General features: G+C 33.1%; 2 protein-coding genes across 2 annotated transcripts in view; one reads left to right on the forward strand and one right to left on the reverse strand.

Annotated features, from left to right (window-relative positions):
* The window catches only part of LOC118183746 (3-hydroxyacyl-CoA dehydrogenase type-2-like), a 64,603-nt gene extending 55,078 nt beyond the window's left edge, over positions 1 to 9,525 (forward strand). Inside the window, exons 4-5 of the mRNA XM_085822192.1 lie at positions 779 to 1,016; positions 9,166 to 9,525. Coding sequence (XP_085678318.1) covers positions 779 to 1,016; positions 9,166 to 9,356 — 429 coding nt within the window. The 3' untranslated portion in view covers positions 9,357 to 9,525. The remainder of the gene's footprint in view (positions 1 to 778; positions 1,017 to 9,165) is intronic.
* LOC118187370 (3-hydroxyacyl-CoA dehydrogenase type-2-like) overlaps positions 1 to 25,215 on the reverse strand; it is a 137,616-nt gene that overhangs the window by 102,853 nt on the left and 9,548 nt on the right. The gene's annotated exons all lie outside the window — the stretch shown is intronic.

Raw genomic sequence — 25,215 nt, forward strand, 5'->3', positions numbered from 1 at the left:
GAATTGTACATATATGGACATTCTTCAAGACATAGACACCTATGTATGAATTTCTATGTATAATTATATGAACTTCTACATATAATTATATGGACTTCTATATAGATATTATGTTTCGTTTTATTACTTTACTAACCCTCTGAGCATTATGGCAGGCTTTATCCAGTCATGAGATTTTTTGTCATTTGTTATATATTAACTTATAATTTATGATATTTTGCTTTCTTACTTTCTTTAATAATATAAATATCATCTTAATAAATGTAAGTTTATGAAAATAGAACCTAAAGTATGTAAATATACAAATTTAGCTAATAAAGTGTCTTTGAATACAGGTCTTCATGACAGCTCCTAAAACCCATGCTGCTCAGAGGGTTAATTTTACAACATATAGACATTTTACATATGAACATTCTTCACGATATGGACTTTTGCATATATTTATATATTGATTTCTACATGGACTTTATATATTTATTTATTTTTAAAGTTACATTACGTATTCAACATTTCTAATTATTTATGTTTTGTATATTAACCAATTGTAATGTAACATGTACTCTAAATTGTTATAATTATTGTTATAATAAATGCCACTGAGCTGCAGATGGTGGATAGTACCCATAAATAGAGCATACAAGCCGAAAGTCTAAATGATAGTGTGGTTGCTTTGTTGATGGACTTCAGTATCTTCTGTTATATCCCAGATCAATTAATGGCACTTAAGTATATTAAGACTGTAAGATCCTTATATTGTTTTATTTATTATTTATTTTAGGTGAACACATTTGGTACATTTAATGTAATTAGACTAGCTGCTGGCCTGATGTCCAAAAATGTGGCTGATGAAGATGGACAGAAAGGTGTAATAGTTAACCTAACTAGCTCCCATGCTTTTGAAGGCAGTGTAGGTCATGTTGCATTTGCTGCAAGTAGTGGATGTATTGTTTCAATGACATTGCCCATTGCTCGTGATCTTGCATCTGAAGGAATCCGTTGCTGTGCTATAGCAACAGGTAGGTAAAATTAGTGTGCTTTAAATTTTAAAGAAATTAATTAACTGTTGATTATTCTCATCATTAGAGAGCAGTTTCTCTGTGACTAGGTAATTCATTTTTGTGACAAAAGAAATGAAAACTTTTTTATGGATCTGATAAACTACCGATTATTCTCTTATCTTCCCACTCCATACTGTTAAGATATCTGATACTACTTTAAAGGGAAATAAATGTTCTCTTATTATTAAGGTGGAAGAGAGATACAGAGTAGAAATGTTAAAGCAGAGAAAATTCAGTCATACATTTGTACTGGTTTGTCTGAAATATGAAAAGGTCATTGCTTGATATGGAGTAGAATAATTTACTGGAGACTTGAGGTGAAGTTGTCATTGCTGCTTTGAAGATAAGGCATTTAAATAATTTTTTTCAAGCAAGTTAAAATAGTTGTAATGCATATTTGAAATAATTTTTAACTCAATTTTTTTAAATAATTTCTATTCATTAAATTGTATTGAACTCAGATTGGTATGATATTCATGGGAAAACATATTAAGGGCTTTATATTAAAATAATTTGCAAGTAAATTTTAAATTGTTCAGAAGCTGAGGTCATCTTCAAAGAATATTTCAACCTTTGACCAAAAATAGATAATATGGTTAGAATAATGTATGGTGCCTCATACAAAGTCATTATAGTTCACATATTTTCCCTTTTCTTATCTTTAGTATTTATCAGGAGGGGCTCCTCACAGCCCTTCCTCCACTTAGAGACATTTGTACAGGGATTAGGAGGATTGTGTTATATAATCAAATAAATACAGCCTACATTACTAAGCAGCGAGACTTTGAAAGAAATCAGCATTTTGTTCTTTTAACCCTTTGCGGCGCACTATGTGTTAACGTCGGAATTCCAACAAAAAAAAAGTTGTATGCAGTCTATTTAGTCCTAAAGGAGTATACAGGTAAAATTTTGTAAAAATTTCACTTACCGTTTTAATTCTGTGGGTGTTCCATGAGGTAGAACACTGCCACCAGAGCTTTTAAAAGTTCGACTAAGCGAGCATTGCAGTGAAGCACGAAAATGAGTAGAAGCGTTTGTATAAGAATGAAAAAACTCTGTATTATGGTTGTATACATGGTTTCCTGGATATACACAATATTCTTGAATATATATGGATAAATGAGATAAATATCTATATACATACACAAGTCCTATATACAAAAATATTTACAAATTTTCGGAAAGAGTTAGACCTCTCCGCGCCATTTATGGAAAAGTAATAATAAAAAAATTAACTACGATTAATATTAACAATAAAGAAAAATAAACCTATAATGTATACATACACGAAAAATATCTACACAATTATTGAAAATAAACGGGAATGAGACTAAAATGCGACAGCAAAAAATCGCGCAGGTCTAAGTAAAGATGAGTCAAGCTACAAATAAAATTCCCGCCTAAAAACTACTCCCAAAAAATTCGAGATGCCAATATTAAGGCTTTCATAACACAAAACACACCTCACCCCTCAATACTACTTTGTTTGAATTCATCCCCCCCTCCCGAAAAAAAAACCAACAGAAATAGAAAATGTAAACAACTGATGTTCTCTCCTAAGCACAGATTTTCTGATTCATAACAGCATGAGATCGCTAAAGGCGCAGTGTTCCCGCTAATGGAACACCTGGTTTTATTCAATGATTCTGCGTATGGTTTTTGTATGAAAGATTAAAAAAATAATTTGGAGTACAGCCAGCAAAATTATGCCTAATTTTTTTTCCAAATAAAATTTTTATATCATTAAAAAAATAGAGAAAATTACTTGAAAAAAAGTGGATTTTAATAACGCATAATAAATGAAAATTCTGTGTCTCCTTGGTATATGCTGCTATCATATTAAGTGAATCAAGATTTTAAAATAAATAAGTAATATTTGTTTGTTGTATTAAACATTTCTTTCGGTGTAAGTTGTATAATCTACCTCATTTTTTGTGCTAATGCTTTCTCTTTAATTTTATAAACAGATATAATTTCTTGTTCAAGTCTTCTAATTGCAATGTGTAGAATTTCCATTAAACTGTTATTTGCTGTCTTTTCATTTGCAAAATCCTCTTTGTCACTTTCTTCACTATCAGTAGCAATATTTTCTGCATTTGGAACCATACTAGAAGTTTCAAGAAATGTCTCATTTCAGCATAGCTTAATGCTGAACTAGTGTCTGCTATACACTCTTGGCAATATGCTATGAGATTGATAACTAAAGACATGTTGTTTAAATTTTGTCTTGCTTCTATAGCACACAGCGGAAGTTAAGTCTGATTTATATTTAGTTTCATTTTTTATTATAATTATATCTATTTTTTGCATACGCTCATCTTTTCTGAGTTCTGAATAAATAAATTTCTACATATAGTTAAGGTTGAACAACACAGCTATTCCACATAGCTTAATAACAAACCAGTTATTCTTAATTTAGACAGAACTGACTAATCTTTTAGCCTGTGAATATCATTTACAAAATCTAATTTTTGCTTATGGAAAGAAATTTCTATTAAATTTTTGCTCATCAACACATGTAAGGCTTTGCAGCACAGTCGGCTGAAGTCTGTAATCGTTGGACCTCAAGCGTAATGTCAACATCAAGGTTCCCATGCTATTTGGCATTTAATTACTAATATATGTTTTTAAAAAATTGTTTTAAGCATCACTGCATGAGTCACTTCTCAAGCTGCCTTGAGTTGATCGTCTTGTGTTGATGAAAGCAACAAATAATAATAAATAATTGCCAGGCATCAGGTGTATAAGCTATTCAGTAGGTGTAAAATCAGCAATGATCTTTCATAGAATGTTTCTGTTTGAAATGTATGCTAAGCAAAAAGGTCACTACAAGCCAACAAACAATTATTAGCATGAAAATTTCTGCTAATAATGATTGTCTTTCTTCAACGTGGAGGTGCCGAACTGGAATTAGAGATCAAGAACCTTGTCATATTTTATTATGAAAAAATGTCTACTGTGCATGCGTGAAGCATTAATTGTAAACAGAAGCAGAAGCAAAGTGTGATGTGTTCAGGATGAAATCTTAATTCCAAGTGGGTTAGTTTCGATTCTGATTTCATTTTGATTGCATAATTAATACAGCTTTTAAATCATTATTTGCTGAAAGTTAAGTTATTTTCATCAGAGTGTTATGTAAAAAGTCATATGATATAGATTAATATAGGAATTGTGCAGTCTAAAAAATAGCAATTGCTATTTATTAGAATAGAGAAATACCCAAATTAAAATTAGAAATTAAGAATTTATTGCTAATTTGAGTTATAAGTTTTATATTGATATGTTTTATCTTACACTTACATACACACACACACTGAATAGCCAAAACATTATGACTACATACTTAATAACATGCTGTGCGACCTTTGGCCTGCAAAACAGCTGTAACTCTCCTTGGCATAGAAACTATACATTCTTAGTGGATGACTGGAGACAGATTGTACCAAATGTCTAAACAGCGGTCATGCGAAGGTGAGGTATTCCGACATGGTGATGTTTGAGCTCTTAGCTTTCACTGCATGTCATCCCAAATGTGCTTTGTTGAGTTAAGATCTGGCAAGTTAGTGACCAGGATTGGCATTCATCCTTATGTTCCTCGAACACTCCAACACAGTTCGAGCCTTGTGACATGGGGCATTGTCCTGCTGTAAGATTCCATTACTAGTTGGGAAGACAGATGCCATGTAAGGGTGCAACTGATCTGCATTCAGAGAATGGTCTGATCTACCACAACTAAGGGTCATAAACCTGCCTGCGAGAAAGTCCCCCAAAGCATACTACCACACCAACCTGTGTATGATCTGCTGTTTGGGGGAGGAGCAAATGTTTTCTTGGAAGGCGGTGTACCCTGACATGACCATCATGGTGATGAATGAGAAATCATGATTTATCTGACCAGGCAACTGTCTTCCGCTTATCCATGGTCCAGTCTCTCGATGTTCCTGGCTCCACTGTAGGCATAGTTGACAATGACCCTTGGTTAGCAGAAGCATGTAAGTGGGACCGCAGTGACCGCTGAACTGTGTGTTCCAAAACACTTGTACTTTGACCTGCATTGTATTGGGCTATCAGCTGAGACACTGTCTGGCACCGATTTTGCTGTACGAAGCGGAACAGTTTCCAATGTTCTTTTTCTTGGAAGACAGGCGGATGTCCAATACCTTTGTGTCTACCGCTAGTTTCACCATCATTTATCCACCCTGCTTAAATACTGTAAAAAAGTACTCTATTTTCTGGCTTCTTGAAAATTTTAATTTTGAAATAATTTTTAATATATGGCAGATTGGTAACAAATTACCAGTCGTACAGTTTCGAAGATTCTCGTTCCAAATCTTTGGGTCATTACTATTTGCCCTCTATCAAATTTGTTTAGATCAACAGCCTTTCCTATCACTCGCAAAAATAACTGCAAGAATGATTCTTTACCTTCTCCAGCAGCACGTATCCTCCACATCATCCAGACGAATTTATTGAAAAATGTTAGTCATAATGTTATGGTTCTTCAGTATATATATATGTGTGTGTGTATGTAATGAAAACAAATTTAGAGAAGTACTTATGTTGGAGCACTGAGATGTAGAAGCATAGCAGTATTGTTTGGAACAGATACGTGATGCTTAGAGCGTCGATCTGTATTGAAGAGGAAGAAGTCAAGGCTGGTTAAATTCCATTTTTATTTAAATAAACATTTGTGGCCGCAATTCATTTGGCACTCTAATAGTGCCTATTCAAAAACATTTACATATTTTAACACTATTGCTATAGGAACAGAACACAGCAAAATTATGTCCAAGCAAAACAGAGGGTGAGGCTGATAGTTGTGCATTTATCCAATATAGAAGCTTACCAAGAGGAAAGTTTTGGTTTAGGTTAGAAAAATTTCAATTCTTAGTTTGGGTTCCAAATTAATTATGTCATAGCATTACGCAAACCATGTAACATGAATTAATCTGGAAATGATGCAATCCAGAATCCCATATCCGGAATGATCTAAAATCCGGAACTCAAAGCCACTTTACCCATGCGCATTTGATTATTCCTCCTATAATAAAACATGTGGAGAATCCCAGTTCTTAATTTCAATTAGATACTAAATAAAATACCTCATTATTGAAGAAGCAATCATTTAAGCATAAATTTGTGAGATCAATAATTTGGCTCCATAGTTGCGTATCTGCTTGGCATACGTCTCAAACCAAAACATTCTACTTACGAACATCATTGATTTTATACCTACTAGTACTTTATATCCCTGATGCCGACCTGACGAATCATTATTTATTATATTTTGCTTTCATCACCACATGTTTATCAATACAGAATAACTTGAGTAATGACTCATGCAGCGATGTCTAAACTTATTTTATATATATTAGTAATTGAATAACAAGAGTATGGCAACCTTTTATGCTGATATTATGTTTGGCGATGGTTACAATTAAATGTGCAAAGAAATGTTGACGAGGAAAGCAAAAATTTCTTTTAATATGCTAAAAACAGATTTTGTTTAATGAAACTCATAGGCCAAAAGATTAAATTTAGTGCTATTTGAATTAAGAATAACTGATATGTTATTTACAAAAACCCAGAACAGGCATCAGAACTTGTATGGCTCCACACCAGGTGGCAGAATTTAAGGAAGACAAAATTTTTGGAATTTTGACAAGCACCGAACGGTATGTTTAAGAGATGAAAATTTTTTTATAATTTAGCTAAAGCTCTGCGATCCAAAGTTTAAGGGGGCAAAAATTTAGACCTTATGGAGGCTCTTTGTAGCAGAATTTAGGACCCACAGAGACTGCATCAAGCAGTATCTAGTGCCGGCCCTATATAAGCCTTAGTATATATAGGAGTTTTTTACTCAGGACTCAGATTAGCCTTAAGCATGTGCAAGAAATAGACGTAGGTGTAATAAATAACTAATACAGTTCGGGCTTAATTCAGTACGCTGTAGAAGGAAGATAAAATTTATCGGAACAACTCGTCTTTCGTCACTAATCTTATGATATATAGTGGATGCTATTAAGCTACGCTAAAATTATCTTTACTGATTCTAAAGAATTTCCGTTAACACAGCAGATTGCACTGCTCCTTAATCTCCTAATTTGATCCAGCTTGTTATTTTTTGTAGACTGTTATTATTACAGCAATTTTTGGTTATGTTGAAAAGAGTTTCTAATTCTAGAGCTGCAACAGGATCTACAAAGCAAAATCATTTTTTAATGTCCATTAAACAAAAAATGGAATTGCTGTAAAAATTGGATAAAGGCATATCCGTCTTGGTATTATGCAAGGAGTATGATATTGGAAAGTCAACTGTGTATGACATAAGAAAAAGGAACTTTTTGAATTTTTTGTGAATTCCGATGTCCCACTCGCAAGGAATAACAGCAAAATTGTTCGTTATGCTAAAAGTGATGACTGAATGGGTCGTAGCGAGGGCATGCCATTGACGAGTCCAATGCTAATGGCTCAAGCCAAAATATTTCGTGAAGAAATGAACTTAAAAATTAAGTACATATATTTGACAGGTTGGTTAACCAAATTTAAAAATCCCCGTAATATAAGGCAACTAAAAATTTCATGTGAAAAAGCTTCAGCTGATACTTTAGCTGCTGAACTATTTGCAAATGAAATTATTAAACTCCTTACTTATGAAAAATTATCTCCAGAACAAATTTAGAAAATTGATGAAACTGGTCTTTTCTGGCGATATATACCGGGAAATACCTTGGCAACCTCTACAGAAAAGGCTCCAACTGGTGTCAAAGATTCAAAAGCTACATTAACAATTTTAGAGTTTGCAAATGCTGCAAAAATGCATAAGTGCAAACTTTTCACAATCGGAAAAAATACATGACATCAAGCATTTAAAGGAGTGATGATTTCCCCCGTTATATATCGTGCAAATAAAAGAGCAGGGATCACACAAGCATTAATGAATGATTGGTTTGAAAATCATTTCATACCTAAGGCTAGGCAACATTTGAATTCTGTTGGTTTGCCTAATAGACACAATAATTTTTCTGATTGTAGGCAACTGTTCAGGTCATACTTCACTTAAAGATTTAGTGAAAGATAATGTATCTGTAGTATCCTTTTCTCCAAATCGTACATCCGTCATTCTGCCTATGAATATCGGAATATTGGTCAAGCTGAAATGCGAATATAGAGTATCATTTTTAAAATCCATGTTAAATTTCTTGAACAATAGCAAGTCTATTCAAGAATTTTTCAAATATTTTAGCATAAAATTTGCTGTCTGCAGCATCGCAAAATCATGGGAGGAAGTGTCTCCAGATACTTTAAAAAATGCTTGGCAATATTTATGGCTAGCTACCATATTTCATGGTGAGGATGATGAAGATGATATTTGCGAATTTGAAAGTTTTCGGATATCGCAAACCAAAGGCGAAGTTTTCCAATTGATGGATTTTTTAAAGAAATTTGGAAAAGCGGTAATAAATGGAGATATAACAGAAGTTGTTCATTGCGATGGCAATGCCCCAATCATCAATCAATTAATGGACAGCGAAATCTATAGTATGGTTCTAAACCCAGAAATATTGCTACCAATAGTGAAGAAATTGACAGAGAGGATATTGAAAATGAAAAAATTTCAATTGACAAATTAATCAGAATTCTCGACACAGCAATTACAGGACTTGAACAGTGGAACTTTTGTAACTGAACAAGAAATTATGTCTGTTTATAGAATTAAAGATAAAGTATTAGCACAAAAATGAAACAACTTACATTGAAAGAAATATTTAATAAAGTAAACAAATAAATATTAAGCCTTTTTGTGTGTGTGTGTAAACTTTGATATCCTTTAGCTCTCTATTTCATAAATCATGATTTCATATTTTTATTGTACAATTTCTGCATGCCATCTTACTAGATTTAAATTGATTATCTAATATCCGGAAAAATCCAGAATCACCGAAATCCTGACGAGTCCAGATCTCAGACTTTGTACTGTACAAATGAATATTAATTTTTGTAATTTAATGTTTTGCATTAACTTGTCATTAAGTTCTCCATCTTCTGACTTCTTGAAAATTTTAATTTTGAAATAACTTTTAATATACTTTTTTTTTTTTTTCAGGTTTGTTTGATATTCCATATTTTAGATCACTACCTGAAAAATATCGTCGTTTCATGCCATCAGTAGTTCCATTTCCTTCAGGTTTAGGGAGTCCAGATGAATTTGCACATCTTGTACAGACAGTTTTAGAGAATAAAATGCTAAATGGTGAAATAATTAGATTAGATGCTGCATTACGAAATGAATTATAAAAATTTATGCTGCATTAAGAAAAAAGTTGTGGCAATTTTTTTTTATTTCTTATTAAAAAATAAAAATTGTGATTATGATGCTTGTGTTTCAATTGTAAGCATTTTGTAGCTAAGTAAATTCTTTGCTAAATAAATTGTTTTATTAAAATAAAAATATATTGGTATAGAGTCACAATTTTTTTTATCAGTAAAAATATTAATCTTATTTATTTCTAAAAATTAAATTTACTTTTGAAGTAAAAATTATACGTTATGTGAAATATTTCTTCAGCATTGTTTAAAAGACTGACTATTTCAAGAACATTGCAAGGATTTTTTAAAATCTTTTATTAGCTAAAAAAGGGGCAATAGTTTATTAAACATAAATATATTTTATAATAAAATAGGAAAATAAAATCAATCTTCTAAATTAGTATGTATCATGATATAATCTCTTAAAAGTGCTGCCATCTTTATGCAAGGTGCCTCTATTGTTAGGAGGCTGTTTGTAATTACAAAAGTTTTCATAAACTCAGTTTCTCCATAAAAAATACCCCAGATTTTATCTTGAAACAAATGCACCATAAATTTGGTGGCATTCTTATATTTGGACACCAGTGTAAGGTTTCAGTTTGATTAACGCGTTGAACAAAATTCCTGCTTGTGTAGTCTTTTCTTGACATAAAGGTGTTAGGTGTTAGTACCTTTTTAATGCCGTTAATTCCTGATATCTATACAAAGGTTAATAAATTGACTGCTAATGATCAAACAAATTTAATAGAGAATAATCATTTTATTTATAGCAGATAGAAGAAAATATTTTTGAGAAATGTAAAAATTTAGTTTTAAAGCTATATTAATAAAATATGGCATTATTGGCTGGGGTGAGAAAATTATGCTTAGTAACTAAAACAGTAATTATATTTGTCTTTTGTGGACATGAGTTATTTTTAACATTATTTATATAATTTTAGAAATAAAAACTCGACCAAAAAGAAATTATTTCCGTAATTTCCGGAAGAAATGCCGCGGCGTTTACGTGTTTAAAACTTAAATTTTCAGCGGCTGCGGCATTTCTACCCATGCGGCGTTTAGGTGCACTGAAAATAAAATATTTCCTATGATGGTCATTGTACGTAGTTTGGATGGCCTTGTCATTGTGCATAGACTGGTGCTGTTCCCACACAAAAGACCACTCAGTTGCTTTTTGCGAACATTATTTTGTTTACATTCTTTCCCTTGAACGGACCTACATGCCTTATTCATCCTAAACGAGATCTCAGAACAATAACATTCTTCCCCCTTTCAAATCAACATTCTCATCAGTTTGAATAGTCTCTGTCCTCTGTGATTCGATGAATCTTCCAGTACCCATCCTCTCCCCACCCCTGCCTTTTCTGCAATTTTTTTCAAAGGCGGACACGACTCCACCTGCCTCGCAATAACGAACTCTGACGTATTTCCCCTTCAGCATGAATGAATTTTTCTTGGCATTTTCCCAAATACAGATCCCATCAGTTTGGGTACAAGTACTTGTTGGATAGTTTTTAAGTAAGAAGGGAGCGGAAAATTTTTGAAAATGTCTCTAAAGGGCACAGAAGCTATACATTTCTTACCTTTAATTTATTTTTGAGTTATGGTTTCATTTCATGCATTTTTCTTAACTGGTATGTCATATATCAGGACTTAGTTTGAGTTTTTGCATCTATACGGCCCACGACGATGTCACGCGCAATTTAATCTATTGCGGCGTTTCTGTGTAATTTTAATTTTTTTCCCGCCATTTTTCTCGAGTGCTGCGTTTACGCTGATGCGGCCTTTCTTCCGGAAATTACGGTAATAAATAAATTGATTATTTAAATCAAAGATGAAAGAAAGGTTTATCAATCAGATAGTGAAGAACCAATTAATAAGAGAGCTTATTTTCTAGAAGAGTATTCGTTCTGTGTAGAAGGAAAAGAATTAATAGATATTTTAATCTCGCAAACGAAAGAGTGATATGAAAAATTGAAAGTTACTTTTCTGTTTTGATTTTCCGACTGGTGAAAATTCATGTCCTCAGATTTAGAAATTTAGGTTATTTTAAAAGTTAATTTAATTAAATTTTAAAATTTTTATTAAATTTTGTTTGTTTGTTTGAGTTTTGGCTCACAACCTGAAAGGATGTTTGTGCATGTCAGATATTTCTAAATACAAGTTTAAAACCAGGACATAAAATAAGATATAAGGTATATACAGTACAAAGTCCGTAATCCCGACGTCCATTATCCGGAATGATCTATAATCTGGACCTTAACCCGTTCGTGACCAAGGTCGCGTGGACGCGACGCAGCGATTCCACTCTTATCAGCCCAGCGCCGCTTCCACGCGAAGAGCTCCGATTGATATGGAGAGACCAGCATCGCGTATGCGTAATCGGAAATCGGAACGTTTTATTTGAATTTTTAAATGCTACTAGATGGCGTTAAACGGCAACGGTTTTCACAACAGTCGACTCATATGGTATTTGACCTTCATGAACGGGCATTGGTTTCTGTTCTATGCTTCTGTATTTGATATATTTATTGATGTAAACAAAGTGAGAATCACGGCTCTTTAAAGGGCTGGGATTTATTGCTCGCTGTGTTTATATTTTGACAGATTGTGGAAATTTATGGAACGTTTATTAGTTGAAATGTTGGAGTAGAATTGCGTTTGTCTTTTGAGGTTTGACAGAGCGAGATTTCGAAATAGATGAATTAATAAAATAGTGAAATGGAAGAAAGAATTTCTTCTACTTAATATAAACAAACTGGGAAGCACGGGTGTTTGAAAGGGCACGTGTGAGTTCAAGTGACTTGTTTATTGCTTTGTTTTTTTCATTAGGAGAATATGGGGGAGTACATTCAGCGGATTAGCGGGATGAGTAATATTAGCCATATTATGAGTGCAAAATATGCAATGTTGGACTCTGTGTGGATCCTTGTTTTGAACTATATCACACACAGCAGAATTTTTAAATTTCGATTTTATTCAGAATATATTATTATTCTTAATTTCCTCTTTTTTTATTTTGTGTTTGTAATATTTGCAGCTTTGTTTTATTGTGTATAGTATTTGTTTTCATGTGCATAGTAATAATTTTAGTTTTTTGCATATTTCATTCATTTGTATTAACGTTATATTTTTTATTTTAATACATATTAAATAGAAGTATAGTATATATATAATTTATAAATTTGGAGTCTTTTTATTAAAATGCTGATTTTATACGAATATTTTTGTAAACTTGGGCTTAACTGCTTAAAATGCGCGGGCCGGTAGTGACGCTCCATTTCAGAGCGTTCGGTCCCGTGACTGAGTTTTATTTCCGGCGCGCTGGTCCTCAAGGGGTTAAAGCCACAAACTTATGCACGCGTGTTTAATACGCACATCCACTACGCATGCGCATAAACCATGCACGCTTCCGATAGAAAGTGACAGAGAGGGTATTGAAAACGAAAAAATTTTGATTGACAAGTTAGTCGGTATTCGCGACACAGCAATTACAGGACTTGAACAGTAGAACTTTGTAACTGAATAAGAAATTATGTCTGTTTATAGAATTAAAGAGAAAGTATTAGCACAAAAAAACAAAGGAACTTAAACAACTTATATTGAAAGAAATGTTAATAAGGTAAACAAGTAAATATTAAGTTTTTTTTTTTTTTTTTTTTTTTTTTTGTAAATTTTGATACCCTTTAGATCATAATTGCTCTTTATTTCATAAATTATGGTTTCATATTTTTAATTGTATAATTTCTGGATGCCATCTTACCAGATTTAAATTGATTATCTATAATCCGGAATCGATGAAGTCCCGACAAGTCCGGATTATGGACTTTGTACTGTATAGCATTGAAATGATTACAGATGTGAACATGACTTATATTGAAATCTACAGTGTTCAAATACAGACGAATATTCTAAAACATGATTCAGAGTAAATGATAAAAACCCGACTCTGGCGTGTAATGAAATAAATTTGTGATGACCTCTTTTCCAATTATTTGGTAAAAAGGTAAGTCACAGCTGTTAAAATGCTTCATACGTGTCTATTAAGATTAGGGAATTGAGTTAAAAAGTGATGAACTGATAAAACAGCATTACAATTGGGACCACAGTATCTTTTGCCTTTTAAAAGATGGTTATGGTTAATATGGCAATGATCATTTCTAAGGCGAGTTAAAATTGTCTCCTCCCTCCGGTTTCCAACAGCCTCCCAATATTCAACTTTATCCTTAATGCTTTGTAACTTGTTATTTACTTGAAGGTTCCAAAGTTGCTGCCATTTATTTATGATCTTGTTTTTGATGACCATGATGATATCTCTAACTGGAACAGACCTAGCAGAGAAACTTGCAGCAAATTTTGCAGTAACGTCTGCCAGTTCGTTTCCCTTAATACCTATGTGTCCTGGCACCCAGCAGTAATCCAATATCCACGAATAGTTAAATTCAAATGCAATTTTAAAATTTCAATAGTTAGAGAATTCTAGATTTCAGTAAACGCTTGCAGAGCATTTAGTGCACTATAGAAGTCAAAATAAAAAATGAACTTTTTCTGACTTAGCTTTGATATGTATGAAAGGGCATAGTACCTAGTAGTCAACTCCACAGTAAGCACCAAGCAAGCCTCATGCAACTGCTTTTCTTCTGTATGATTTACCATTACAAAAGAGGATCCAACATGATTGGCTGCTTTTGAGCCATCAGTGTATACGGGAGTGTAGCCGCTGTATTTATGTTTATGCTCAAGAAAAAGTTGTTTATATATGAGGTCGCTCGTATTGTTTTTATTCAAATGATGGAAAACATTAAGCAGCTGGATTTGTGCATTTTCTGAAGTTGCAATGTCAAAATGCTTTACTGTCTCGGCCTTCAAGTTAGTTAGAAGATGTTCTTCAATCAACTGCTGGACTCTTTGGAGGAAAGAAGACATGCAAGATGGTCATGTTTCAAACAAGCGAACAAACAACAAGTCACCGTGCAAAGTGGTGTTGCTTGAATGTATCAGTTGTGATAGTGTATTAAAATAATGACTAAGAGACAACTGCTCACACCTTAACTGGAGAGATGGTTCAAGTAAGTCAACATATAGACTCTGAATGAGAGGCATCCTAAATGCCCCAAAACAGGTACGGACAGCCTGATGATGAACAGGATCAAGTTTCAACAACACAGAAAGCTGTGCTGAGCCATTTCCCTGTAAACACGGAGCATAGCACAGCGATCTGCCCCCCCCTGGAGATGTTCGACAGCATTTTTAGGAGGTTCAGATTTTTAAAGCATTTCTTCCTTAAGTGAAGCACATGCGGAACAAAAGAAAGTTTTCTGTCTAACAAAACTCCTAAAATTTTTATTTCAGATTCATCCGGAATCACTGAGCCATTAAGATGCAACTCTGGCTCAGGGTTGCATTATGCTTTCTGCTAAAGTGCATACAGTCTTCTGACTTGAGAATTTGAACCCATTCTGAGTTGTCCAGCTAACAATCTTTTTAACTGCGATCTGTAGTTGTCTCTCGACATATTTCATATCTGCTTCTTGGCAACTTATCTGTAGATCATCAACATACTAAGTACCTAATGTAGAAGAAGGAAGCTCTTACTAAACCTTCCAATAAGACAGACACTTTGAAACCTACCATGCCACATGTTTCTAAAACTATCACAAAATCTGGACGACTTGTCAAATTCCCTCAACATCTGTCTACCACCTACTATATACAATTTATATATATTGTTATTTATTCAGTATTTCATTATCCAGTTTAATTTATTATGTGTTTTATATTGTACCTTTTACCTTCACACTTATTGTATAATATAAATTCTGTATATTTTCTTTGTGCATCGTTCGGTCTCCCTCACTGGGGAGATACTCTGTGGTGTTGCTATGGGAACAGCATACGAATTTTTGTGAGTTCTGCGCATGCCCGCCTCGGATGAGCGGCAGATGGTGAGGAGAGAGCGGTGTGTATGAAGCGGGAATTTCCCTTTTCATCGGAATGTTATTATTGATGTGTTAAATAAAGCTTATATATTATACTTGTGTCTTGCCTCACCATGGAACTCCTAAAAGGGCGCCAATGAGTATTTTGCTACGAAAGCCTTCGTGAATGAACTCCACTGTCCTCAGAAGCTGGTGCGCTGGGCAGTGTTTTACTCGGAAACCAAATTGCTAGTCAATAAGGACTTTTTGGCTCCGGAGAAAATCATTCAGGCGTTTAAGTATCACAAATTTGTAAATCTTTGATAACGAAGATAGGAGGCTGATAGGTCTATAATTTTGAGGATTTGAATGGCACTGCCCAGGTTTCGGAATAGGCACAATAAGTGCTTTCTTCCAGCTTTGAGGAAAATAGCAATGCAGTAACATATAATTTATGAGTATTACTAAGAAAAATAGATAGCTGGTGGAATGTGAGATTTGTGTTTGCGAAGTCTGGCAGATGCACGCCAAAAACTGTTATCGTCATACATGTTATTATTATATGCTGTAGGTGATATTGAAATAGTACTTGATAATCATCACTAACATGCTTAAAATTTTATATAAGGATTCATTGTGATTAATGTCATGTATGTCATTATTATATGCTGACGGTGATATTGAAATATTTGGTATTATTTTGAATATCTGTAGTGTTGCGTTTACTCTTCAGAGCTCTAAATCTGCATTATTTAAAATTTTATTTTTTAATAATTCCTAAAAAAGTATTTTATATTAATTAAAAAAAACAGAAAAATCTTCAGTACCTAAAACCAAATCTCTTTTAGAAATAATTTTTCTCTTATGTATTAAGAAATTTTAGATCATCATTTATTAATTTCTTAATTATATATTTAATAGTAGCTCCAAATTATTTTATTGCACAGGACAACTGATTTTATACGAGTAAAATTTTAAGCTGAAATAGTTTATGCTCTGAAGCTACCTGCTAACTTCGTATTATATAAATCATTTAAAAGTAAAACAGGTGCTCTAAATTGCCCTTAAATTAGAATAGGTAACTCTAATAAGTACAATTAAAAATAGCATATATCTAGATGCAAGCAGGAATTAAAATCGGAATCAAGTAGCCGACGGTTATATATGGAAAAAAAAAAAATGAGATAACTTGAAATTTCATGCTTTCTTTCTAGATAAAAATATTTTTATTAAAAAGAAATATATAATTTCTGACTACTGCAGATTAATCATTTTTAAATTTTGCATATAACAAGACAATTACTTGTATCGGGTACCTCAGTAGCAATTTCACGGAGGCCACTGAAAACACAAAAGAATATTTTCACACTGGCAGGCCTTGAGTATAAGTTGGCCTTGGTAGGAAACGCAACTCGCGACTTATTTGGCGATTTATGAGGTCTTGGCGAAATTGTGACGAAGTATGACTAGCGCATGCGCAGAGAGGGACGAACTAGCATACGTAATGTCGTATTTTGTCGAGAGCTATGTGATCCTCGGTATATTGTAATATTGGGGTTTATGTAGTTGGGCATGCGTGATGCGTCACATCTTCACATGGAAGATGCATGACACGGTTCCTGCACGCTTGTCCAGGTCGTAATTTCGAACGCATTCTTTCATGGTGATCGTTGTTTCTTTTATACTGTTTTTTCTTTGTTTTTGTTGTACTCCGAATAATAAACATGTTGTCTCACCCCATTCTTTTCCTTTCTTTCTTGGCTTTTGTGCCGTCACTACCGTGCCAGGAAAGCGTTTCCGACCATATATTCCTACGTGATTTCTCATCATCTAGGTGCACTCCTGAAAGTTTGTCAACGCTATACTGATACACCCTGTATGTGTAATGCAAAGCAATTAATTTACTTATTAAGATTTCTCTATAACAAAAAAGATCCGTTTGCCTTTTGCCACAGTTCAAGGTCTATCATTCGTCTAGATAAAAGTTAGCTTTCATTTATTCTTTAATTTTCTAAATACTCTATGTCAGCTCTTGATCAAGAATTAAACTACTTAAAAGCAGTTGCTATTGATAAAGGCTTTCGACGCAGAGACTTCTGTGAAGTACTGGCTAGGATATGTATTTAGGCAGAATCAGCCACGGGAACACATAATCATTCAACTTGCCTGTTCCACCTGCTCAGGCTAGATACTTTGAGACGGAACTTCAGTGGCCTGCCTGAGGTGGGTCGGCTTAAGTCACGGGGCAGTTGGTTCTGTAGCTCGGTGGAGAACGGCACCGAGTTTGCTAGGTAATGTCCTGCTACTCAGCCTGCTTAGTACTGGCAGACAGCCTTTTTGACAACTGATCAAATCTCCAAGCTTATAGTGCCCGGTAGCGATGAAACCTGAGAACCGAAAGTGGCGACCCCGCGCGCCCAGGAGATAGCCGTGGGCGTTGAGAGATGCAATTTTTGAAGTCTGCCACACCGGATTGAGGTCCGGGGTGGTAGCATAGTTCCTTTTCAAGCCTCGAGGGACTTTTGCTTGGCAGACCCACCCCTTGCCTAATACAGTACAAAGTCCATAATCCGGACTCGTCGGGACTTCGGCGATTCCGGATTAGGTGTTTTCCGGATTATAGATCATCAGTTTAGATTTGGTAAGATGACATGCAGAAATTATACAATTAAAAATATGAAACCGTAATTTATGAAATAAAGAGCAATTATGATCTAAAGGGTATCAAAATTTACAAAAACAACAATAAAAAAAAAGCTTAATATTTATTTGTTTACTTTATTAAACATTTCTTTCAATGTAAGTTGTTTAAGTTGCTTCGTTTTTTGTGCTAATACTTTCTCTTTAATTCTATAAACAGACAATTCTTTTTCAGTTCCACTGTTCAAGTCCTGTAATTGGTGTGTTGAGGATACCAACTAACTTGTCAATAGAAATTTTTTCATTTTCAATAACCTCTCTGTCACTTTCTTCACTATCTGAAGCGGTACATCGAAACATGCTTTCGCTTTGTGATCCTTTGGCATCTCCAGAATTGGAAGCTCTTTTTGACATAATCGAAAGTTCAAGCTTAATTTTTATAAGATTGCTCTAACAGTATACAAAAAATAATAAGCCGGATCCAATTAGAAGATTAAATAACAGCGCAATCTGCAACATTAACTGAAATGCCTTAGAAATCAGTAAAGATAATTTTAGCCTAGCTTATACCGTCCGTTATACATTAAACGCATTACGCGCATGCGTAAAGCATACACAAAATGTTTGTGGCTTTGAGGTCTGGATTATAGATCATTCGGATAATGGACGTCCGGATTACGGACTTTGTACTGTATAGGGTTTTCAGCTGGGGCCTTTCCGTGTAATGCCAAAGCAGGGTTCGTACGGTCCTTAAAAGTCTTTAGATTTTTTTGGAATCGATTTTTGGTCCTTAAAAGTCCTTAATTTTGGCCAAAATCAGCAGAAGGCCCTTAATTTTAAACATCTGAAATTTCTGTCTGTTTTTACGAATGCCATTTTGAGTTTTACTACTGCCATTCATATTTTTGAGTGTGAATTAACATTTTGGAGGAATATTTTTGGCGATTTACTGACATATATGGTTATCTTTTTTCTTTTCTAATATAAATAATGGCATACTCGAGTTTCTAAGCAAGAAATGAAACATAAGCATTATGAAATTCATTTTTTCTAATAAAGAGCTCTGAAACAACTTATTGCTTTTGGGGGATGTGAATTCTTTTATTAAACGGTTCTAAATTTGGCAACTTATCAACATTTGGCGATTTTAAGATCAGTTTCTATAGAAAATTTTTAATCTCGAGATCTGAGAAATTTTGGACGATATTTTTTAAACATCGTTAAGATTGATAAATTTCATTAAAATAATGGCAATGTATTGAAATTATATTTAAAAAATAACATTAAAATAAAACATTTTTATTTTTTGCTGTCATCTTATAAAATTTTATTTTGCCAACTTATTATACAATATTTTGAATCTGAAAAATAAACCAGGTTTAATGCTATAAAGCACAATTTACGAAACACCTCTTAACAAAAGCAAAATTAATTAAGCAATTAATAAAAAATGTCTTTTTAATTTTTTCATAGTAAGAGTTTTTCCCATGTAATTGTGTCAGAATATGCATCAGTTTTCTCTACAAAATTAATTTTACACTTTCTCCCTCCTTTTTTTTTTTTTCCAAAATATTTCTGGTTTTTTGCTGCTACAGAATTGGTAAGGATAATTTTTCTTTAGTATTTTAGACATTGCAGCTTGGAAAGTTTAGAAAGATCTGAAGGCAATATTTATAGACCCACGCTTCTAGAAGATTCGAGAAATATGTGACAAAAGGAAAAATGTCTCCATGGTATCAACAAGTAATGGATGTATTTTACAGAAAGTTTGCGATGAATTTCTTACTTTTTGGAGAACATCTGGAAGAACAATGAAAACATAGTATTTAAATGTTTTACTCCTGATACTAGAATCTTTTTCTTAACATGTTTATCTTCTCTTTATTTTCTCTACTTTTCTCTAGACACAAGCATGGAAAATATCAAAAATGCTTCTAATCTTATCACATGGGCAGATATTATAGAAAGGGATTTTTTATTAATAAAGAAATTGAAAACTTACAATTTAAAAGATTCATCTAATATGTCTTAATGCATCATACACAGAGCACAACCACCTGATGCAATCTCTGTGGATCATAATTCTTCTGCTTAGTGCCTTTCTACTAAATTCTGCTTCCAATGCCTGCTCTAAACTCTAAAAGTTTTGCGATTTCTAGAATTTTTTTAAGGTATGTCACTAAATTCTAAAAATTCTGCCACACCAGCTCTATAACCAGCCTTTACTATATATATTTCATATTTCTTCTGAATGTTCATATTACTAAAGAAATAAAATTAGCCACTTTTTCTATACATTCTAAATGCATTTAGTGTTTTTTAGAATAACAGAAATCCTTAATTAAATTCTAAAATGAAAAGGAAACATACTGAAGAAAGAAATTGAATACATAAAGAAAATTATTCTTCAAAGTTATGGGCAGTTATTATTATGTAAATTACCCAATTGTTTATGATTTCAGCCTTTACTATAATTTCCCATTTCTTTCCTCATATGATAGAGTTACTGAGCCAGATTAAATTGAAATTAAATTGTATAATCTTTGACCACTAGTCCACATTTTTAGTTTGAATTTAACTGTTCTTGTTTAATTACGTCACTTTGAACTATAATTGATTTGATAGCATCAGAACATGCCTTAATATTTTAAGTTCTTTTTAAATAAGAGGCTTATTTAAACCTTTGATATTGAAGTTACTTTCAGAAATGGTGATAATTTGCTTGACATCTGTCGGGGGTTTGGACTATTTAACTTTTCCCAGATCAAGTAAACCCTCATATGTGACAAAATGAGACATAAAAAAAAAAATCAACATAAAGCTAACTGTTATTAAAACGTAAATGTCACTTATTAAACTGCATAAATTTTATTTTATTCTCAAACTCATTAATAATTATGTTAATTAATTCATGTTTGGTAATAATGCATACTACATAGGGATCTATTTTATTTTTAGGATGGTATTACTAAAGTGAAATTCAGGTATAGATAATATTTTTAATTGAATTTTTCAGTTCCCATTTGCTCATAGGTCCTTAATTCTTTTCATTAATAGTCCTTAAAAATACTTAATTTCCGTGTGCAGAAATGTGTACAAACCCTGTAAAGGCGGGGCACGAATATAAATTCTTCTTATCAGAACAAAATAAAAAGCTTTCTGTTATTTTTAGAAGTTATGAATTCTGTAGTACTTTCTTTTCTAGGGATCAACTATAAAACTGCACACATTTTACCGGCTTAACTACACACATTACATGATTTGTCATTATTTATTATCAATAAAACTGGCAATTCCATATTCCAGCTCAAGACCCCATTCTGGATATGAACTGTTGCAGTATGTACATTATTCCTTGCCAGTACAATTTAATATACATTTGGTCAAACTAAAACAGCCTTAAAATTTCTCACTAAGGTACATGAGAAATATATTAGGCAAAAGAAAAGGAGAAGTTCTCTTTGCTCAACATTACTGATTAAAACAAACCTTAATTGTTTCGGTTTTTATCAATAGATGGCACAATAGCTTTGTGTCTTTTTCTTAATTTTCTGGTCTAATTATTATTGCATAAGCACAGGCTTCTCTTTTATCATTTTTATTCCTACAGCTGTAGAAGAAGGCTGTGTGTTTAAACCTTCGGAACTAGTTTTGCAAATTTATGAAAATTATGCTGGTTCTTGTTCCCTTAGCACCCCCAGTAGCTATTACCTAATTCAATGTACTTGACTAATAATATATTAATGCAATAATAATAATTAGTCATATGCTATATCCAATAATAATAATATACATAATACCATACATTAGAACTTTCTGATTGAATAGCATTGTAATAATAATACTTCTGAATTTACGTTTTACAGCTTTGCAAATCCCTTGTCTTAAATATTCATACTTAATATAGTTTACATTCAAAACTATCATTTGTATGCTAGAAGACAATTCTGTCCTTGTGCAAGAAGGAACTTTTTCATATTCTCTGAGTATTGATTTTATACAATGGGTTTTTATCCATTCAGCAGATTCTTCTTCCAAAATATTTTTTAGATTCATCAATAGTTTATCTTGTATATTTTATTTACTTAAGTATTTTATAACAAAATCTACTTTTGTGTATGACTGTGCAATTTTAGGCAGCTAATTAATCTTTCAGCAGGAAAAAATCAGGAGTTTATGTATAGATCACTAAAAGTATGTGACATCATTTATTATTCCTAGTGAACAATATTTTGACTCTAATATTTTTGTTTATATCTTTTTGTAACTGCAGCTTCTGAGTAATATTGCACGAGCTTCAAGCAGATGTAATCGTTTTCTTTACTAAGGTACATTATTATGTTTTTTTATTCATTATTTATTCATATTATTATTAGCTATGTTTTGTAACAGTTTATGTTTCAGAGAATGGCAACATACTATGATGTTGTTCTTTTTTAGAGAGTTAAGTGTAACTTTTGTTTTCATCATTTGAGAGTATGAATAAAAGAACTATTTAATTATTGAACAGTCTTAAATAACTAAAGAGATATAGATAGTTATTTTCGAGTAATAAATAGTTCTTTAGGTAACAAATTTGGTGAGAATTTTTGAACATTTGGCGTCCGCGACAGGACTGTTATCTGTAAGTAGAATTCTTTCGTTTATTTATAGAATTCTTTCGTTTATTTATAATGGATGTTTTGAAGTGAAAACGATCTCAATTTAGGAGATTGTTTACAAAAGCTTTAAATGATTTTGAGAAGAATGAAAATGATTTATCTTTAGACGGAAAAATTTCGAAACTTAAATTAGTTGAGGACAAAGCAAAACCTACGATTGAAATAAAACAGACTTATAGAGAAGAATTGATTAAAATTGAAAAAGATGAAACTGTGATAAATAACGAGTTTGATGAGTCGAAATGCTATATTGATAAGTGGAGAATGGTAGAAAGTAAATTAGTTTCGCTTTTAGCTGAAAAGGAAAACTATTCTGTTGTTAATGAAAGCTTAACTCAAAATGCTACTATACGTTATCCTAAGCTTAAACTTCCGATTTTTGATGGGAATATTAAAAGCTGGTTAGGATTTTGGGGCCAGTTTAAAAAGATCGATAATGATCCCAATTTAGATGATCCTGATAAATTTGCATATTTATTGCAGTCTATGGAAAAAGGATCATCTGCTGAAGAGTTAATCAAAAGCTTTCCGCCCGGTAGCGAAAGTTATAGTAAAGCTTTAGAACAACTACAATCGCGTTTTGGGAAAGAAGAGCTTCTTATGTTAGAGATCAACTTTCGTTAGAATTATTAAAAACTCTCAGCAGAAATTTTCATTACGAAAACTCTATGATAACTTAGAATCGAAACTAAGAGCGTTAGAAGTTCTAGGTGTTGCTAGAGATAAATATGCGGCGATGTTATATCCTCTAGTCGAATCGTCATTGCCGGATGATACATTAAGAGCATGGCAAAGATTCCGAGTTATTAATCGCAGTCAGAGAGAATCTGAAAGTAGTGAGCAAAAAGAGAAAAATGCGTCAACACATCGCATGGATTTAGATGGTTTGCTTTCATTTTTGCTCGATGAAATTGAAGGTGCAGAGAGAGTATCTATAGCTACTCAGTGCTTTACTAAATATCCGACACCTAAGCCTGGGAATGCTAAACACTTTGGTTTAAAAAACCGTGGAGAATTTTCCAAAGCACCTTCTGCTCTAATAGTAACATCTGAACAAAAATCAACTGGATGTATTTTTTGTGCTGGAAATCATGCATCTGGTGATTGCGTTAAAGCAAGAAAGATGCCTTTTTAGGAAAGGCAAAAAGCAGTTCTAAATAGTCGCAGTTGCTTTTTATGTTTAGACAGAAAACATGTAATAGCTAAATGTAAAAAACGAACATCGTGTGTGATTTGTGGAAAGAAACACCACATACTTTTATATAGAAATATCCAAGCTGAATCAAAATCTCCAGTTCCTGTTAGCACGAATAAGGATGAAAATACGGATGCAGTACCTGAACGAGATGAAACCCTCGCCAATTTGGCGAGAACAACAAATGTGTTTTTGCAAACTTTAACGGTTACATTGAAAGGGCGAGATAGAAAGCGCCAGGCCCGTGCTATTATCGATTCAGCTTCACAGAGATCTTATATTTTAAAAAGCACTGCAGATGAAATGAAATTTGAGAGTACATCTAAAGAAAGATTGAGCCATTCATTATTTGGCGGGTCATGTACTGATGTCATAAACCACGATGTTTTTACAATGTTCTTGTCTAAAACGGATGGAACTTATCATTGTAACTTCAAAGCTCTTGGCCAAGATATTAGTATTTGTGGAAGTATACCACCAGTTGCTAATGGCGAGTGGATTCAAGAGCTTAAAGAGAACAATATATCCGTATGCGACGATAGTGATGGACCAATAGAAATATTTATTGGCGCTGACATTGCAGGCAAATTGATGACTGGAGGATTTAAATTGCTTCCCACATAGCACAAAAACGCGGGATATGCGCACATCCTCAGGACATCCCGGAATATCCCGCGAACCTCCTAAACACCTCCTCCCGAGTGCTTAATGTCACATCCCGGGATATCCTCAGGACATCCTAACCAAGTCCCATCGACAGCGTGCGGGATGTTATTAGGATATGAACTCCTACTTACTACATCCTCAGGACATCCCGGGATATCCCACAAACCTCTTAAGCACATCCCATTATATCCTAAAAACATCCTATCTATGTCCCATCGACAGCATATGGGATGTTATTAGGATTTAAAGTCGTACTTACTACATCCTCAGAACATCTGGTAATATCCCAATTTCCTCCTAAACTCATCCTACTGAGCGCTTAATGTCACATCCCAGTATATCCTTAGGACATCCTATCTATGTCCCACCGACAGCGTATGGGATGTTATCAGGATTTGAAACACTAGTTACAATATCCCTTTAACCTCTTAAATACATACTCTCAACTGCTTAGTGTCACATCCCAGTATATATATACAGAGGAAAATTCCAGTGAAAGTATGTGAAGGTGTGATGATCTAAAACCTACTTTTTTTACACAGATAGTCTCAAATCGTTCTCCTATGGTTACTATGGAAAAATCAGAAATGTTGAAAATATTTATACAACTTATTTTGTTTTTAAATCTGAATTTGTGAATATATTAAAACTGAGCAAGGAAATTAAAATGAATTATTAATACAAAATATTATAACTGAAAATTTTGCTTTTATTTTTAAGATATTAAAAATCTTTTGATCATTTTTAAACATCCAATAGCCCCCAAA

Source organism: Stegodyphus dumicola, chromosome 8 (genome assembly GCF_044657685.1).
Source record: "Stegodyphus dumicola isolate Sdum_Otavi_A_Nest chromosome 8, ASM4465768v1".
Lineage (NCBI taxonomy): Eukaryota > Metazoa > Arthropoda > Arachnida > Araneae > Eresidae > Stegodyphus > Stegodyphus dumicola.